Source organism: Bos indicus, chromosome 27, assembly GCF_029378745.1.
Source record: "Bos indicus isolate NIAB-ARS_2022 breed Sahiwal x Tharparkar chromosome 27, NIAB-ARS_B.indTharparkar_mat_pri_1.0, whole genome shotgun sequence".
Classification (NCBI taxonomy): domain Eukaryota; kingdom Metazoa; phylum Chordata; class Mammalia; order Artiodactyla; family Bovidae; genus Bos; species Bos indicus.
The window spans coordinates 35,052,876-35,069,155 of record NC_091786.1 but is presented as its reverse complement, the minus strand read 5'-3'; the positions used below and the strand labels follow the sequence as shown (position 1 = coordinate 35,069,155).

Genomic DNA, 16,280 nt, shown 5'->3' with positions numbered 1-16,280 from the left:
GGAGTATAGCAAAATGATTCACTTATACGTAATACCTATTCTTTTTCATATTTTTTTCCCAAATAGGTTATTACAGAATATTGAGTAGATTTCCCTGTGGTCTACAATAGTTTGATGTTGATTTCCTATTTTATATATAGTAGTGTGTATATGATGGGAGAAGGCAATGGCAACGCACTTCAGTACTCTTGCCTGAGAAAATCCCATGGACGGAGGAGCCTGGTGGGCTGCAGTCCATGGGGTCGCGAAGAGTCGGACACGACTGAGCGACTTCACTTTCACTTTTCACTTTCATGCATTGGAGAAGGAAATGGCAACCCACCCCAGTGTTCTTGCCTGGAGAATCCCAGGGACGGGGGAGCCTGGTAGGCTGCCGTCTATGGGGTCGCACAGAGTCGGACATGACTGAAGCGACTTAGCAGCAGTGGCAGCAGCAGCAGTGTGTATATGTTAATCCCAAACTCTTAATTTACCACCACAACCACCACCACCCCCCCCCACACACATACCACCTTTCCACTTTGGTAACCAGAATTTGCTTTCAAAGTCTATGTCTGTTTGTATTTTGTAAATAAGTTCATTTTCAACATTTGTTACTGAACCGGGAAGAAATACACCACACTCATTTCTTTTTTATAAAATGTTTAAATTTAATTTTTAATTGGAGGATGATTGCTTTACAATATTGTATAGGTTTCTGCAATAAATCATCATGAATCAGCCATAGGTATACATATGTCCCAGCCTCTCGAATCTTCCTCCCACCCCATCCCCCCCTCTAGGTTGTCACACAGCACTCATTTCTTTTCAGCCCTGAGTAATATTCTGTTGTCAGGATGTACTTTGATTTGTTCATCCATTCAGCCATTGAAGGACATCTTGGATGTTTCCAAGTTTGGGTGATTATGATAAAGCTGCAATAAACATCCCTGTGAAGGCTTTTGTATAGACATAAATTTCATTTTCCTCTTGATGAATGTCAATGCTATTTCTGATATAATGGACAGTGATAATTAACATATGTCAAAATAAACAAAATATGGCAAAGATTTACTTTCTTGGATTACAATTATTCTTCCTTCAACAGGGAATTCTTAGTTTTACTTCTTACAGTCTTCAGAAAGTCCATGACATTGGTGCCTCCAGTTCCTCTATTTTCTTCTTCCAAGTTTTCTTCCACCTGGGGTTGCTGCCTTGCAGGAATCACGATGTATTTAGCTACTATTTGCAAATGGTAGTTTCTCAAGGAGACCATAGCTTGCACACACTTATTGTAAATTTCCTGCAGGGTAGCATTGCCTTCTGAAAGAACAAACTCACGGACCGAGGGCTTTGACTTTAATGAGAGGAGAAAGCTGTGGTGAGCTGGTGGCATGTATGTTCTCATCTCCTGGAGAAATTCAGCAGCAGAGTCTGCAGGGACTGAAGACAAAGATGAGTTAGTAAGGAGTCTGAAGCAGTCTTCTGTCCAGGGAGGGAAGGCCAAGTGGGCCAGAGTGGGTGGCCATGAATTTATAATCATCAAGTCAGCATCCTACTAATCTTGCTACTAGTAATGGTAATTACTGCAAAATACACTTAATTCTAAAAACCACATGAGCTAAACTCATTCATTATATTTTTGTTTTGCTTCTTTTCTCATGTTCCTAGTGTATTTGATCCTTCTAAGGACAGGTAGATGTACTATACTTGATAGACTGTGATGCTGAGTCCAAGAGAATTAAAGGGATCATTTTAAAATAAGAGAATGAGCTCAGAAAATAAAAAAAACAACAACAAAACTTACTGTCATGCAACCCAAAGCTTTCCCCTTAGAAATTTAGGAAAATAGAAGTTTAGGAAAGAAAGAAAAGCAGAAAGAAGTTCTACCTGGAGCCTCTTCCTCTGCTCCCTTAATCCCCTAGAAGGAATATAATGAACGTGGCTCATCTTTAAACTTTGGTGCACGTGTTGGCCCTGGGGTCCCTGGGCGGTAGGTTGGGGAACTAGAACAATGCCAAGCCTCTCCACTCTCCAGCTTCCGCTTGTGGTCTTATCTCATTCGCAGACTTTCTCTTTCGCAGATTCTCCGATTCTCAGAATTCGCAGATTCTCCTAAATCTGACCTTGCATGTTCAGGACATGCGATATTGGCTTCACCACTCAATCAGACCTCATAAACATGTTCAAATATCAAGATCAAGATGGTGTTGAACTTGGTCTGAGTTCTGGCTTCCCTGCTTTTTAGTTGGTTACCAGGGAGTCTGTTTATGAGCCTCTTTCAGTTTCTGCTTCTTCATGGTGTAATAAGATGATTGTAGTAAAGTCTCTACTGATTCTTATAAAAGTGTCTGATAAGCTCAGATAAGATGCTGATGGGAAGGTACTTTTTAGAAACTATACTATTAACCTAAGCGATGCTGGTCATTTGCCATTTGTCGCTCACCTCCACCAATACTGTGCTGAATGCCCAGGAGAACATCAAAGCACTGAAAGATGCTGCTTTGGGCTGCGCTGCCTCCGGCAAACTTCTTTGGGGTGTCCCAGACGCCTTCATACAGCAGACCCTCTGACAGCAAGGGGTTGCCTTTCCAACTAAATTAGGAAGGGAAGAATAATCAGTATTTTATCAATTGCCAATTTTTTGTATGTCAAATCTTGCAACAGAGGATGAGTGGAAGGTGAAATGAGCTAGGCTTCATGATACTTCTCCCATACTCCCCCTTCTACTCATGTTCAAGCAAGAGAATAATAATTAATATGGTTCTGAGCAAATTCAGCATAAGGATTCTATAAGCCAAATCTTACCTTTCACTACCAAAGGTTATTTCACTCTCTTTAAAACGACTAGCTTTTTTGTCCATACTCCAGTGTGTGCCTGCCTAAGTAGTAACCAAGAGAATAGCTTACTGTTTCTTGCAACATGTAGTTTAGGATATAAATTGTTTCTTAAACTGGATTGATAGTGGGGACCATCAGTGGAAATTTGTTGTCTTCTTTTTGTTAATTGTCTAAGTGAAAACAGAACCAAGCATAAGGCTACATACCCAGACAAGTATATTCGAAGAACATTGAAAAATAGGTTTGGGTCCACATATTCTAAAAAAACAAAACAAAAAAGATGAGATACAGCTAATTAAGTAGCATCAGATATATTGGGAAAAATCAAGGTGTTATAAACAACTGATCCTGGATTTCAGTATAGGACACAAGAAAGGTGCTATGTCAGTCTGTGCAGAAAAATTCCCTGAGGTCAAGCTTCACTCACCTGCCCTCTATCATCGCCTGTGTACACTGAATGGGGTCTACTACGGGAGCAACACACATCTTGTGACAAAGAGCCCGGGCCCATTGACCGCTCATCCTCAGGAGACCAATTAAACTGCCAACATTTACTTAAGGATGCTTCATATGTTTACTGGGCTTCCCTTGTGGCTCAGCGGCAAAGAATCCGCCTGCCAGTGAAGGAGATGCGGGTTGGATCCCTGGGTCAAGAAGATTCCCTGGAAAAGGGAATGGCAACTCACCCTGGTGTTCTTGCCTGGAGAATCCCATGGACAGAGAAGCCTGGTGGGCTATAGTCCAAGGGATCGTAAAAGAGTCGGACACGATTTAGAGACTAAACAACAGCAACATGTTTCTCCTGGGGCATAACTGATAAATTACTTACATAAAGAAACCCCAAACCTAAACACAAAAAATAAAAATAAAACTTCCAGGAGCCCTAGGGACCACATCTCTGGGTGTCCCTCCCCAAAGCCTGCTAATGTCTTTGGTTTGAAGGCCAATCTTCTTGCCAAAGCCCAGTGATACACAGTCACATATTTTTTAGGCGCATCCAGTAGGGGACATTTCCTTTTGCAAATCCTTGTTTATGTATTCTTTTTGTTATTGTTTTTAGCTGTTAATTTTATGATAACTTTCGAGCCCCATGGCTGTTTTAGATGGCTTTCTAGTTAATTTCCATAAAAGCAGAATTCACAGAGAGTTCTTATCAAGCAGAAGCTAAGTTTTTCAGAACTTAACATATCCTGCACCTTTGGCAAGTTTTCCCATTAATTTTAGTGGAATTCTGTCTTCCCTATTCACTACTTATATCATCTTGGGTCATTTATCTTCTCTCTCAAAATTTAGATTCTCTGAACATAATAAAACCCACCATTATATGGAAAGTACATATAATAATTCCTTGAGATAAAAGAAAGCACAAACACATCCACTATATGAGAGTTGGTTTTGCTTCCATTTCTCTGCAAGTCTACATCTAGATAACCAGAAACATCTGAGCATGGTCTAGCATTTGCAAGGCACACGATACTTGCTATGAATTTGGGAAAACACTTCCAGGGCTTTGTGCAGGCTGGAAGATATTTCAAGCAGCGCTTTCTGCAAAGTATCTGAGTCTTTACGTTGTACTGCATCAAATATACTGGGGATCACCTTTAAAAAAAAAAGAAGACAAACACTTCAGATTTCATAAATAAATATTGGCATAGAATGAAGTTCTTCTAAATCTTAATGCCGAAATTAAATTTGGTATTTCCGTTTCTTTCTTGAATTGGATACCCTTGGATTGTTTGACTAATTTCCATATGTTTAATTAAACTTGGGTTTGTCTTTATTATTTTATCACTTAGAGATAAGTTTATATAGTTTTATGTATTTCTATCTCTAAGGCAAAAAATCATTAGCTTTTTGTCACTGTGAGACAAATTTCCAATGGCAAGTTGTGTTAAAAATATTTCTCTCTTATTAGGGCTTCAAATTTGATTCTAATTATATGGCTCTTACATTTTATATTTTAGAAGAGACAAAAAAAAATAAAGTATTTATTTGTACCAGGCTATCCCTTATCTCCAATTCAATCATTAAAATCCTCTATTCAGTCAGGATCAAGTTAGTTTATGCATAATAGAGTTCTGCTGTTAAGTACTTGTTCTGCTTAAGTGAATCAAAATGCGCATTTTTCTGGTCTGACATACTTTGATTGCAGAGGCAGCTGCTATTTCCACCAACAGAGAAACCAGAAAGAAGCCTTTGCCGCAGTCCCCACCAGGAAATGAGAACAGAATGTCCATGTTCCTAAGAAAATTAATCCAGGAAGTCAAGAATTTAGTAAAAATAAAAGAAAGAAAAGCTAAAAAGAAGAAAAAAAATTTAGTAACAATATTGATCTATTTGTTGGATTCTTATTCATTTTCAAGACTTTTATTTACCCTCCATTTTCAAAATAATCTTGTGAGATAAGTATGGCAGGTTTACTATATCCATTATGTAGTTAGGAATATTAATGTTAGGTCTGTTGTTTAAGGTCATAAAATTAACAGTACTTTAAGCTGGAACTTGAAATTCCATTCTAGAACTTGAAACTAGAAACTTCAAGAGCATTTCTTTTTCTATTATCCCATCAATTTTTCACAAATTTATAAACTCAAGGTTTATAGAGATATCTGTGAGATATGATTTACAAAGTAGATTTTCTTTTTTTTTTTCAAAAGTAGATTTTCGAATAAAAGAAACATAATATCCATAACTTTATCTGTGAGCCTGACTCAGTTTCTCAGTGATATATCCTGCCTTACAAAGGAATTGATTGGGAAATTCAAATAATTTATTACACCTTATTTTCTTTTGCACTGAAGTTTTGTGTTGATGCAAATATGGTCTCAGCATCAGTACACCTCTGAGTTTCATGGCAGTTAAATGTATGGTCTCAAACCATTTTTGCACCTAACTTCCTGGGGCTCATTGAATAAGATATTTCATCGGTTTCAGCCTCAAATGGGGCTGGCGATATCATTCTCCCATTTAAAAACCTTCCATAGCTTCCCTTTTAAAGATACTGTTTTAACCCCTTATCAGAGCCCAAAGTCCTATGTAATATTTCTATAGTTTATTTCTTCATCCCCTTCCTCTACTGTTACCTTCCTTATTTATGATGTATCAGTGACACTAGCCTTCCTTCAATTCTGAAAATGCACCGAGATTTTTGTCATTTCAAAGCCCTCATTCTTGCTGTTTCCTCCACTGTGAACATGCTCAGCTTTTCCTTCTTCTTCCTTTACTTTTTCTGGCCAGATGACACATGGGATCTTAGTTCCCCAACCAGGGACAGGGAACACGCCACGCACTGGAAGTACAGAATCTTAACCACTGGACCACCAGGGAAGTCCCAGGTTTTCCTTCTTCTAACCTATGCCTAGTCACTCTTCCAAGTCCAGCTTAAATTCCTTGCTGTAGGATTCTTTCCTGTGCCTTTTGTTTCACTTGAACTCATAGTCCTTGAATTCCTTAATTCTTCTCGTGATCATATAGCAATTTACATAATTTTCATGTATCTTCTTTCCTCCAAATTAACCCAGGTTCATGAGGGTAAGCTTATTCCTGTATTTACTTTAGCTTCCCTAGCTCTTAGCCTCTGTTAAGTACCTGGCCAAAAATAGTAAGAATTGGGTCAAAAAGAATAGTTTTATTACTTCTGGCCACTGAGGCCATAGGGTCATGGATACACAGATGTATGTGCATTTTGTATATATGTATGTATGTTAATTATATTTATCTACAGATCTTCTTAAACTTACAATGGTGTTATATCTCAATAAATCCATCTTCAGTTGAAGATAAGTTGAAAATTCACTCAATATACCTAACCTACCAAATATCAGATATTAGCCTATCAAATATTAGCCTTGTGGTCCTGCTAAGTTGTGTCTGTCTCACTCACTGTGACCTTGGGGTCACAGTCATTGTGATCCCAAGGACTGTAGCCCACCAGGCTCCTCTGTCCATGGGGCTTTCCAGACAAGAATACTGGAGTGGATTGCCATTTCCTCCTCCAGAGGATCTTCCCAACCCAGGACTTGAACCCACTTCTCCTGTGTCCCCTGCATTGGCAGGCAGATTGGATTCTTTACCACTTGCCCACCTGGGTGCCCCAGAGTTTAGCCTAGCCTACCGTAAATGTGCTTAGAACATTTGCATTAGCCTAGATTTGGGCAAAATCATCTAACACAAAGTCTAGTTTATAGTAAAGTGTGGAATATCTCTTGTGATTTATTGAATACTGAAAGTGAAAACCAGAGTGGTTGTCTGGGTGCATGATGGTTGTAAGTGTATCAGTTGTTCACCCTCTTGACAGTGGGGCTGCCTGGGAGCTGCACTGCCCTGCCCAGGATCACAGGAGAGTATGTACTGCACATCTACTTAGGGAAAGACCAAAATTCAAAATTCAAACTGAGTTTCTAGTGAACGTATATCACTTTTGCACCATCCTAAGGTCAAAAAATCCTAAGTTGAAACCATCCTTAAGTCAGGTATCATCTGCATATACAAGTAAGATTTTTGTATTTTTTGCCTAAAATCAATTGGTCTTTTAAAAGAATGCACGTGGAGGGTAGTGATACATCCTTATTTACTTTGAGTAACAGTAATTCTTCAAATGAAAAAGATGGAGTACTTACTCATAAGTCATGGGCCTTAGGAGAGCAGCCGTGGATCAATTGGAAGATGGAAAGGAAACCAATGTAAAAATTAAATGGTTTTGAGTTATTTCCTCTAATACTACTGATCTAGCAAAGGTAAAAAAAAATACATAAAAATGTAAAGGTGTGTTTTTTCAATATTTGTCAAGTAGGTGTCACAAACATTTAATTTAGGACTTAATAAGTGAAAGAAACAATTAAATATGCAAGGAACACACGTGAATTGTCAAAACCAATTGGAAACCTTGTTACTAATAAGAAATTTTCAAGATCAAATCATTTCATTTGGCGGTACTCCCACATCTAGAACACGCCTCTTCGGATACACACCTAGAGCCTCTGACCCTTCATTGTAGTAGATCCGTTACTCAGTGCTTAGGAAGGGCCGGGATTCTAAGCAGACTCTTTTGAAAGCCCAGATGTTGCCACCTCTACCGCCAAAGATGTTTTGATTCCACTCAGTAGTTAAAATTGAAATGTCGAATCTTGAAAGAAGCCAGTCAAACTGATCAAACTGAACACTTAAGATATGTACATTTCATTGTATGTTGACAACACACCTCTCTCTCTCACATGCACGTATCTTTTACATCTTAACAACAGAGAAGAAAGCCATGCTGCCAAGGATTAAACAAATGACCATTTCCCTTTTGATTAAAATACTGTGAACACCTTTAATTCCTGTTATAATCACTGTTTACATACCCATTGAGATCCTTTTTCTTCCAGTTTGCCAAGACACAATCTGCATAAAGTAGAATAGGAGGCAGTCCCAGCTTCTCAGACAGTTTGCAGTAAGGAACAGCGATATTGCTTGGCAAGACCTAATGAAAACACGACTTTTAGTATTAACCTTTGAAATGTCTCGCCTTCGCTTCTGCTTTCTGGGTGTCAAAAGATTAACTGTTCTACATAAGGGCCCTGTGAAACCAAACCAATGTCATTGCCTCTTCCTCATTTCATAACTTAAGCCCAGTACTTATAAAACCCTTACATTTGAAATTTGTGATGATGTGGACATAATCTCGGCATAGAGAGAACAAAGCCCACCTAAAGGGCCAGAGGAAATCAGGGCTGTATTCTTGACTTTCTAATGGCCTGTGAATCATTTGCAACCATTCACTCAAGCATCCATCCATTCCCCCAAATATTTGTTAGGCAACTCCTCTGCACAAGATCCTCAAGCTTCACAAATGCCTTGACAATACTCTTAGAGTTCATTTACATTAAATGTCAACTGGATGTCAGTCTGTTGTGTTAACATAAAAGAATACATGAAAATCTCCAGACCTTTCGGATGTCTCCATCGCCTTGACCCCACACATACGCCATCGTGATGTATCCCAGAACCAAGTGTGCCAGGCGCTGTGCCCTGTGGCCTCGGAGGCCATTAATGTTGAGCGTTGCTAACTGAGAATAAATGGAGAGATGGACTCAACTCAAAATGTGTGATGTGAGTGCCACAAAACCAAGTTAATGCTTTTACGAAGCTGAAATAGAAAACGTGTAATATTTTTTCCAAACCTTCTCAACTTCCACACGTAGTTGGTTGTTCTTGATCAGTTCAGGCAGATTTCTAGCAATAGAGATCCAGGCATCATAAGGATGAGGTAGGTCCTCCTTAAAAAGAAGAAACAGGGCTTTGATTCACCAGTGGAAGGTCTTATCCAATAGTGGTGTCTCCACTAATGATCCATGTTGCCTCTGTATCGATGCCACGCAATGCCAACACACACTTAGCCTGTCTAGGGCCACCAGGCCATGCATTGTCACCTGCACACGAAGAGCTCAGGACCTTCTCTGTGCTCCTCTTCTTCCTCTCACCTGCCTCCTTTGCAAAGATCCCTTGAAACATTTCATTGAAATCTTCCTGACTATTCCATTCTATAGGTATGTCTCCAATGAAGAATCTTATGAATTACCCCCTTTCACATTAACTGATTTATTATTGTGTGTAGTCACTTAGATGTGTCCAACTCTTTAAGACCCCATGGACTTAGTCTGCCAGGTTTCCCTGTCCATGGGATTTCCCTGGCAGGAATACTGGAGTGGGTTGCCATTTCCTTCTCCAGGGGATCTTCCCAACCCAGGGATCAAACCTAAGTCTTCTGCATTGGCAGGCAGATTCTTTATTGCTGAGCCACCAGGGAAGCCCTAAGTAATTTATTGCTGTCTGCTATATTTTTACCTTCTCAGCTAGATGTTAAGTTGTTTTTTTTTTTAATAGAAGGAAAATGAGATTTATTAAATGTCAGTAATGAGGCAGTTTTGCTTCAATTTTTCATTTAATTATTTCTTGTTTAATTATTATAATGGCCCCCAGAGTTATCTCCATGTCATAAATAAGACAAGCAAGGCTCAGGCAGATTTATGGCTTGTTTTGTGCACATAGTTCATTGTAATTCAAACATAAGGATTTCTAACTTGTAAAAGATGTTTTATCTTTTTACATCTCACTATCTGAAGGCAAGGGTTTTATCATATTTTTAATTCTGTATTTCTTACCACAGTACTAGATATGCAAGAGATGCTGTATATATGTTGTATATATGTGCATGTATATATGTATATATATATGTATACATGTTGATTGTTTCCTTTGGTACAACAGGCAAATTTTTGGTCAAGTACATAAAAATGAAATCCAAATAAAAGAGTGTTATAAATAAGACTGCTCAGTGTTATGTGGCAACCTGGATGGGAGAGGAGTTTGTGGGAGAATGGATAAATATGTATGTATGGCTAAATCCCTTTGCTGTCTGCGTGAAACTAAAGGAAATCAGTCTTGAATATTCATTGGAAGGACTGATGCTGAAGCTGAAACTCCAATAATTTGGCCATCTGATGCTGAAGAATGACCCCGATGCTGAGAAAAATTGAATGCAGGAGAAGCGGATGACAGAGGATGAGATGGTTAGATGGTATTATGGACATGATGGACATGAGTTTGAGCAAGCTCCGGGAGTTGGTGATGGACAGGGAAGCCTGGCGTGCTGCCATCCATGGGATCACAAAGACTGAGCAACGGAGCTGACTGACTGAATCTATTATAACAATGTTAATTGGCTATACTCCAGTACAAAATAAAATGTTTAAAAAGAAAAGACCCAATAACCCAGAATGGAGTAACTTAAGTCCCATGTCACTAAATGGAGACAATACTTAATTACAATTTCTGCCTCTCCCAGAGTGGAATCCTAAACCAGTCAATCTGGAATCCCCTGGCCAGCAGTAATGAACTGATTTGCTCATAGAACCCTGCTTTTCTCTAAAGAAATGTGACCTCAATACAACCAATTCACTCTGCAGGGATGATGACTTCCTTGTTTCTGTTCTCTTCTGCCTATAAAAGTCTTTCATTTTTGTACAGCTCCTCAGAGTACTTTTCTTCCTGCTAGTTGGGATGATGCCCATTTCATGAATCACTGAAGGAAGGCAATGACGTTTTAAATTTTACTCAACTGGGTTTTGTTTTTAATAAGTGCCTCCCTGGGTGTTGTTTCTAATTGTGTCTCAAGGGAAAATATAGAAACAAAAATACTAGGTCACAGCCTGAAATGAGATTCAGAGTCCTGAAAACTCCCCAGGCCTTCTTCATTAAGCTCCTTCCAGATGTGCCTTTGGGGGCATCGAAACTGAATTAAGGGGAGAGAGCATAAATTGAGTTTACCTGAAACCAAGGTTAGTGAGGCTTTAAGCTTCAAAACCAAGTTAATATTATAAGGAAGCTATAAAATATGAAGACAAATGTAATAAAAACTTCAAACCTGTTCAGGGGCTGCAGAGAATTGGCTAGACTTACTTAGTCAGGGAAAATTTTTAGGAATGAAAGATCCAGGCAGTATATTCACTAGATAATCACTTTTCCTGTATTTGCTCTGAATTTTTTCTCCCTAACCACAAAACTACTGTTTTAGAGGTCTACATAATTATTTGTGGCTTCCTTGGTGGCTCAGATGATAAAGAATCTGCCTGCAATGTAGGAGACCCAGGTTCAACGCCTGGGTAAGGAAGATTGCCTGGAGAAGGGAATGGCAACCCACTCCAGTATTCTTGCTTGTAGAATTCCATGGACAGAGGAGCCTGGCGGGCTACAGTCCATGGGGTAGAAAAGAGTCAGACACAACTGAACAATTTTCACTTACTCATTCACATAATTATTGTGATTATTTTCTTTTATAAGAGAACCAACTTTATAGGGAAATAAAGAATAAATTTGATATGACACTTTGTAGTTTCTGAAAAAGTTTTTTTTTTTTTTTGTACCATTGATACATATTTCCTCAAAACATCCAGTCTTGGCAGTTGTGCACTTTTGTGAAGAGAGAGTAAGTCTGAATATTATTGATTTGAAAATATAAAGTAAGCCAGTTGATTTTAGCAATACAATTAAAACATCCGCTTCATTTTCTTCAATTAACTTAATCATGTGAAGAGGAAAATTAGATTGGGACAAAGAATTTGCTTTAGATTTCCCTATATTAACCAAGGTATTTACTAGATGTGATTTCTAAGTATAGTTAGATTCTGACTAAAATATGTATTTGTCACACTTAAAGGTTGTCTCTAGAGTTGCTTGATTCCCCACCTCAACAACATCAAAGCAGGAACACATGCTTTGTGCAATCTAAGGTTTATCAGCTGAGAAAGGGGGTTCCTTTGACTCATGGGTCATTTATTACTTTAAAAAAATTTTTTTTCAAAATACCCCCTGAAATGTGATTTTCTTAAACTAAAATACCTCTATAGTTACCTTATCTCATCACTCTCTGTACCTGTGTAAGATGAGCAAGAAGTGCCTCTAAGGCTAAGTTTCTAGGAAGAAAATTTTAAGAAAGTTAACTGAGATCCCTTTATTCAAACTCTGCCTCCAATTTTGGTACCTCTATATCTATTTGTTCCAGTCACAAGTACAGATACATCCTGGTATACAGCATTGTCACAACATGTTACTGGCTCCTAGAAATCCTCTCCTGGAATCTCATGAATTTCATTAAAAGCAAGAGTAGGAAAACAAACAATAACCAAAAACCAAAATAATGTCTTGTGTTCTCTCCTTCTCTTGAGTTAGGCAGTGTAGCATAATAGATAATGGTTTTCAGACCATGGATTCTGGAACCAGACTGATTAGACTCACTTCCTATCCCTGTTATTACTTAGCTGTGTGAGTTTGGCTAATTATTTAAATTCTGCATGGCTTACTTTCTCATCAGGAAAATAAGATTAATAACATACATACCTTTCAGGATGGTTGTAAAGATGGAGTAAGTTAATATTTGTAAATTGCTAAAAATGAGATAAAAGTGTGTGATGATTAAGATATTAAAGATAAGATGCTTTGCATGGCATTCTTGGGAAGATAACTTAGGAACCTGTAGTCTTAAGACACACTTTTATTCTAATGCCTTGCCCTTTGTAGCAAAACCTGTGAAAAAAAGCATGCAGATCTAGCAGGTCTAACTCTCTCTAAGCCTGAAACTTAGGCTTAGTAAATACGCAACAATACTAATACAACACAAAGTTGCTTGATTCCCCACCTCAACAACATCAAAGCAGGAACACATGCTTTGTGCTATCTAAGGTTTATCAGCTGAGAAAGGGGGTTCCTTTGACTCATGGGTCATTTATTACTTTTAAAAAAATTTTTTTCAAAATACCCCCTGAAATGTGATTGTCTTAAACTAAAATACCTCTGTAGTTACCTTATCTCATCACTCTGTACCTGTATAAGATGAGTAAGAAGTGCCTCTAAGGCTAAGTTTCTAGGAAGAAAATTTTAAGAACGTTAACTGAGATCCCTTTATTCAAACTCTGCCTCCAATTTTGGTACCTCTATATCTATTTGTTCAGTAGAAATTACTGAACCACATTTATTCAGTAGAAGCTAACTTGTCCAGGTAAGTCAAGACAAGAAAATAATTTTGCCCATATTCCAGTGTCCTCTCTTACCAGTGGATATGGAAGAGCAAAGCCTACGTCTTCATCAATGTGGTATTCCTTAAAGATGGTCCATGAATTTTCCACAGGAGATGACATGTCACCTGCCATTCTTGCAGTCAACTCTGTTCCTCCTCCGGCTAGAGTAGCTTCAGAGCGTCTATTTATTACAGAGGTTGCCATAGCCAACAACCACAACTCACCACACAGGCGGTAAGAAATGACTTCCACTTTTGGAATAGTTTCATTTTCCATTTTCTTTATTTGTAGTTTGATAAAAAATAAAACTACAGAAGCATGACTGTTTATTACATGAAGAAACTGAAAGTGTATATTTCATATCAAACGTTTCTGGGAACATCATTTGCTTACTGCCTAAGGGGAATTGGAAAGGGCTTGAGTGAAATAACAAAAAACATGAAAATAGGTGGCCAGAAAGAACATTTTTATTTTATGGGGAAAAACTTTGAATTAAAATAATGAATTTAACCAAGCCTAATGACCTAAGCCATCTTTTAGTTATTGTAGTCATTGGCTTTCTTTTAAACTCCCACGGTTCTTTGAAAATATTAGTGTCTTGTTTCAGCAGCCAGGAAAAAAAATTTTTGGTACCCAGAGTTAGTGCCTCTGAAATAGAAAAAAGAAAAAAGGAAAAATGCAAGCACATGAAGAATTTAGAAGCATAGCATCTCTTCACCCCTCTAGTCCCATGTTTCTTACCTGATTCCATGTGTTCTCACTACTGTTCTTTTAAAAAAATTTTTAATTGGAAGGTAGTTGCTTTACAATATTGTGCTGGTTTCTGCCACACAACAATGTGAATCAGCTATGTGTATACATATATCCCCTCCCTCTTGAGCCTCCTTCCCAACCCACCCCCCATCTCATCCCTCTAGATCATCACAGAACACTGGCTTGAGCTCCCTGTGCTATACATCTGGTTCCCACTAGCTATCTATTTTACCCTGGTAGTGGATATGTTAATATTTCAATGCTACTATCTCAATTTTTTCCACCCTCTCCCTCCCCAACTGTGGAAAAATTTTCTTGCATCTCTACTGTATATGATCTCTAAGGGACTAGTAAGGCAATAGTCCACATTTGGAGACTCTAGAATATGCTTAAAGTTGAAATAAATTATAAAAATCTATCTTGAAAATAGTTCTTTCAAAATGCAAATTAAGGTTGCATTTGGTAAAGGTTTTCAGGGTGTCTGGAGGTCTGTGGTCACTTACGTATAAAATCGGTTGATCTTATACACAAAGCTGAAGCAAGAGAAGAAGCCATCCTGTTCATTATGATGGTCAAAAGGAGAAAAAAGAAGTGAGTGTTCAGTACATTAACAGACAATGCAATGTTGTCATCCAGGTTTCAGTACTTACAACAGATTTTAACAATACATTGCCTTGGAATGACTCCATTCTAGAATGGTTCTCAAAGTATTCTTTCTAATCACGTGATGGCTTTTGATAAACACTATTCTTCCTAATTACATGATGGCTTTTGATAACGATGTAGTTTTGCAAGAATAGGTTTCCTTTATTGTAAAGGTAACGGAAATTGAAACTAAAATTAAACAGCCAAGAGAACACAAATGGCTATCCTTCTTTAAAATTTGTCCTCCTACACTGCTGGTAGGAATGTAAATTGGGACAGTTAATATGCAAAAGAGTAGCAGGTTCCTCAGAAAACTAAAAATAGAGTTGCCATATAATCCAGCAATCCCACTTCTGGGCATATTTCCAGACAAAACTCTAATTCAAAAAGATACGTGTACCCTTGTGTTCATGGCAGTGCTGTTCACAATAGCCAAGACATGGAAAGAGCAACGTAACTGTTCATTGACAGATGAATGGATAAAGAAGACATGGTACGATGGAATACCACTCAGCCAAAATAAAGAGCAAAATAATGCCATTTGCAGCAACATACATGCATCTACAGATGATCACACTAAGTGAATTTAGAAAGATAATGACAAATATGATATCGCTTATATGTGGAATCTAAACTATGACGCAAATGAACCTACCTATGAAACAGAAACAGACTCACAGACAGAGAACAGACTTCTGATCGCCAAAGTAGCGGGGGAGGTGGTTGGAGGAGGGATGGAGTGGAGATTAGCGTTAGCACATGTAAGCTTTAATAGAGATAACGGTTAAGCAACAGCGTTTTACTGTAAAGCACAGGGAACTACAGTCACTTTCCTTTGATAAACCACAACAGAAAAGAATATTTTTTAAACAAGAATGCTGCTGTACAACAGAAATTAACACAACATTGTAAGCCAACTACACTTCAATAGAAAATAAAAATAAAGATGAACGGTTCATGAGACTAAGACTGCTGAAATCAGATCCAAGGGAAAACAATTACAAACAAAAAAATATGATGCTAGCCTATCATATTCATGGCTTCACCACAAGTTGACTCTTTTTCAATTCTTTGGCTCTCAGCCTTCTTCATGGCCCAACTCTTACATCCGTACATGACTACTGGAAAAACCATAGCTTTGATAATATGGACCTTTATTGACAAAATGATGTCTCTGCTTTTGAATATGCTGTCTAGGTTTGTCAGAGCTTTTCTTTGAAAGAGCAACTGTCTTTTAATTTCATGGCTGCAGTGACCATCCACAGTGATTTTGGAGCCCAAGAAAACAAAGTCTGTCACTATTTCCCCATCTGTTTGCCATGGAGTGATGGTACCAGACACCATTATCTTAGTTTTTTGAATGTTGAGTTAGGCCAGCTTTTTCACTCTCTTCTTCCACTCTCATCAGGAGGGTCTTTAGCTCTTCACTTTCTGCCATTAAAGTGGTATTATTTGCATATCTAAGATTGTTGATATTTCTCCCAGTTCAGTTCAGTCGCTCAGTTG

General features: G+C 38.2%; 1 protein-coding gene across 1 annotated transcript; it reads right to left on the bottom strand.

Moving 5' to 3' along the window:
- Positions 1–859: 859 nt before the first annotated feature.
- Positions 860–13,567, bottom strand: IDO1 (indoleamine 2,3-dioxygenase 1). Its single transcript, XM_019953584.2, has 10 exons — positions 13,410–13,567; positions 8,985–9,080; positions 8,751–8,870; positions 8,166–8,284; positions 7,440–7,454; positions 4,962–5,061; positions 4,302–4,419; positions 3,027–3,078; positions 2,426–2,574; positions 860–1,422 (listed from the first exon to the last, which is right to left on the bottom strand). Exons 1-10 carry the CDS (start codon positions 13,506–13,508, stop codon positions 1,070–1,072), a joined length of 1,221 nt encoding a protein of 406 aa, XP_019809143.2. The 5' UTR covers positions 13,509–13,567; the 3' UTR covers positions 860–1,069.
- Between the last annotated feature and the right edge of the window lie 2,713 nt (positions 13,568–16,280).

What these genes read in the sequence shown, in the direction of transcription:
- IDO1 (XM_019953584.2), bottom strand. Translation starts at nt 13,508, where the DNA reads ATGGCAGGTGACATGTCATCTCCTGTGGAAAATTCATGGACCATCTTT. An exon ending in AGTGTTTTCCCAAATTCATA is followed by an intron (nt 3,079 to 4,301) that starts GCAAGTATCGTG and finishes TTGTTTTTTTAG; the next exon opens with AATATGTGGACCCAAACCTA. An exon ending in CTTCGAATATACTTGTCTGG is followed by an intron (nt 2,575 to 3,026) that starts GTATGTAGCCTT and finishes TTCCTAATTTAG; the next exon opens with TTGGAAAGGCAACCCCTTGC.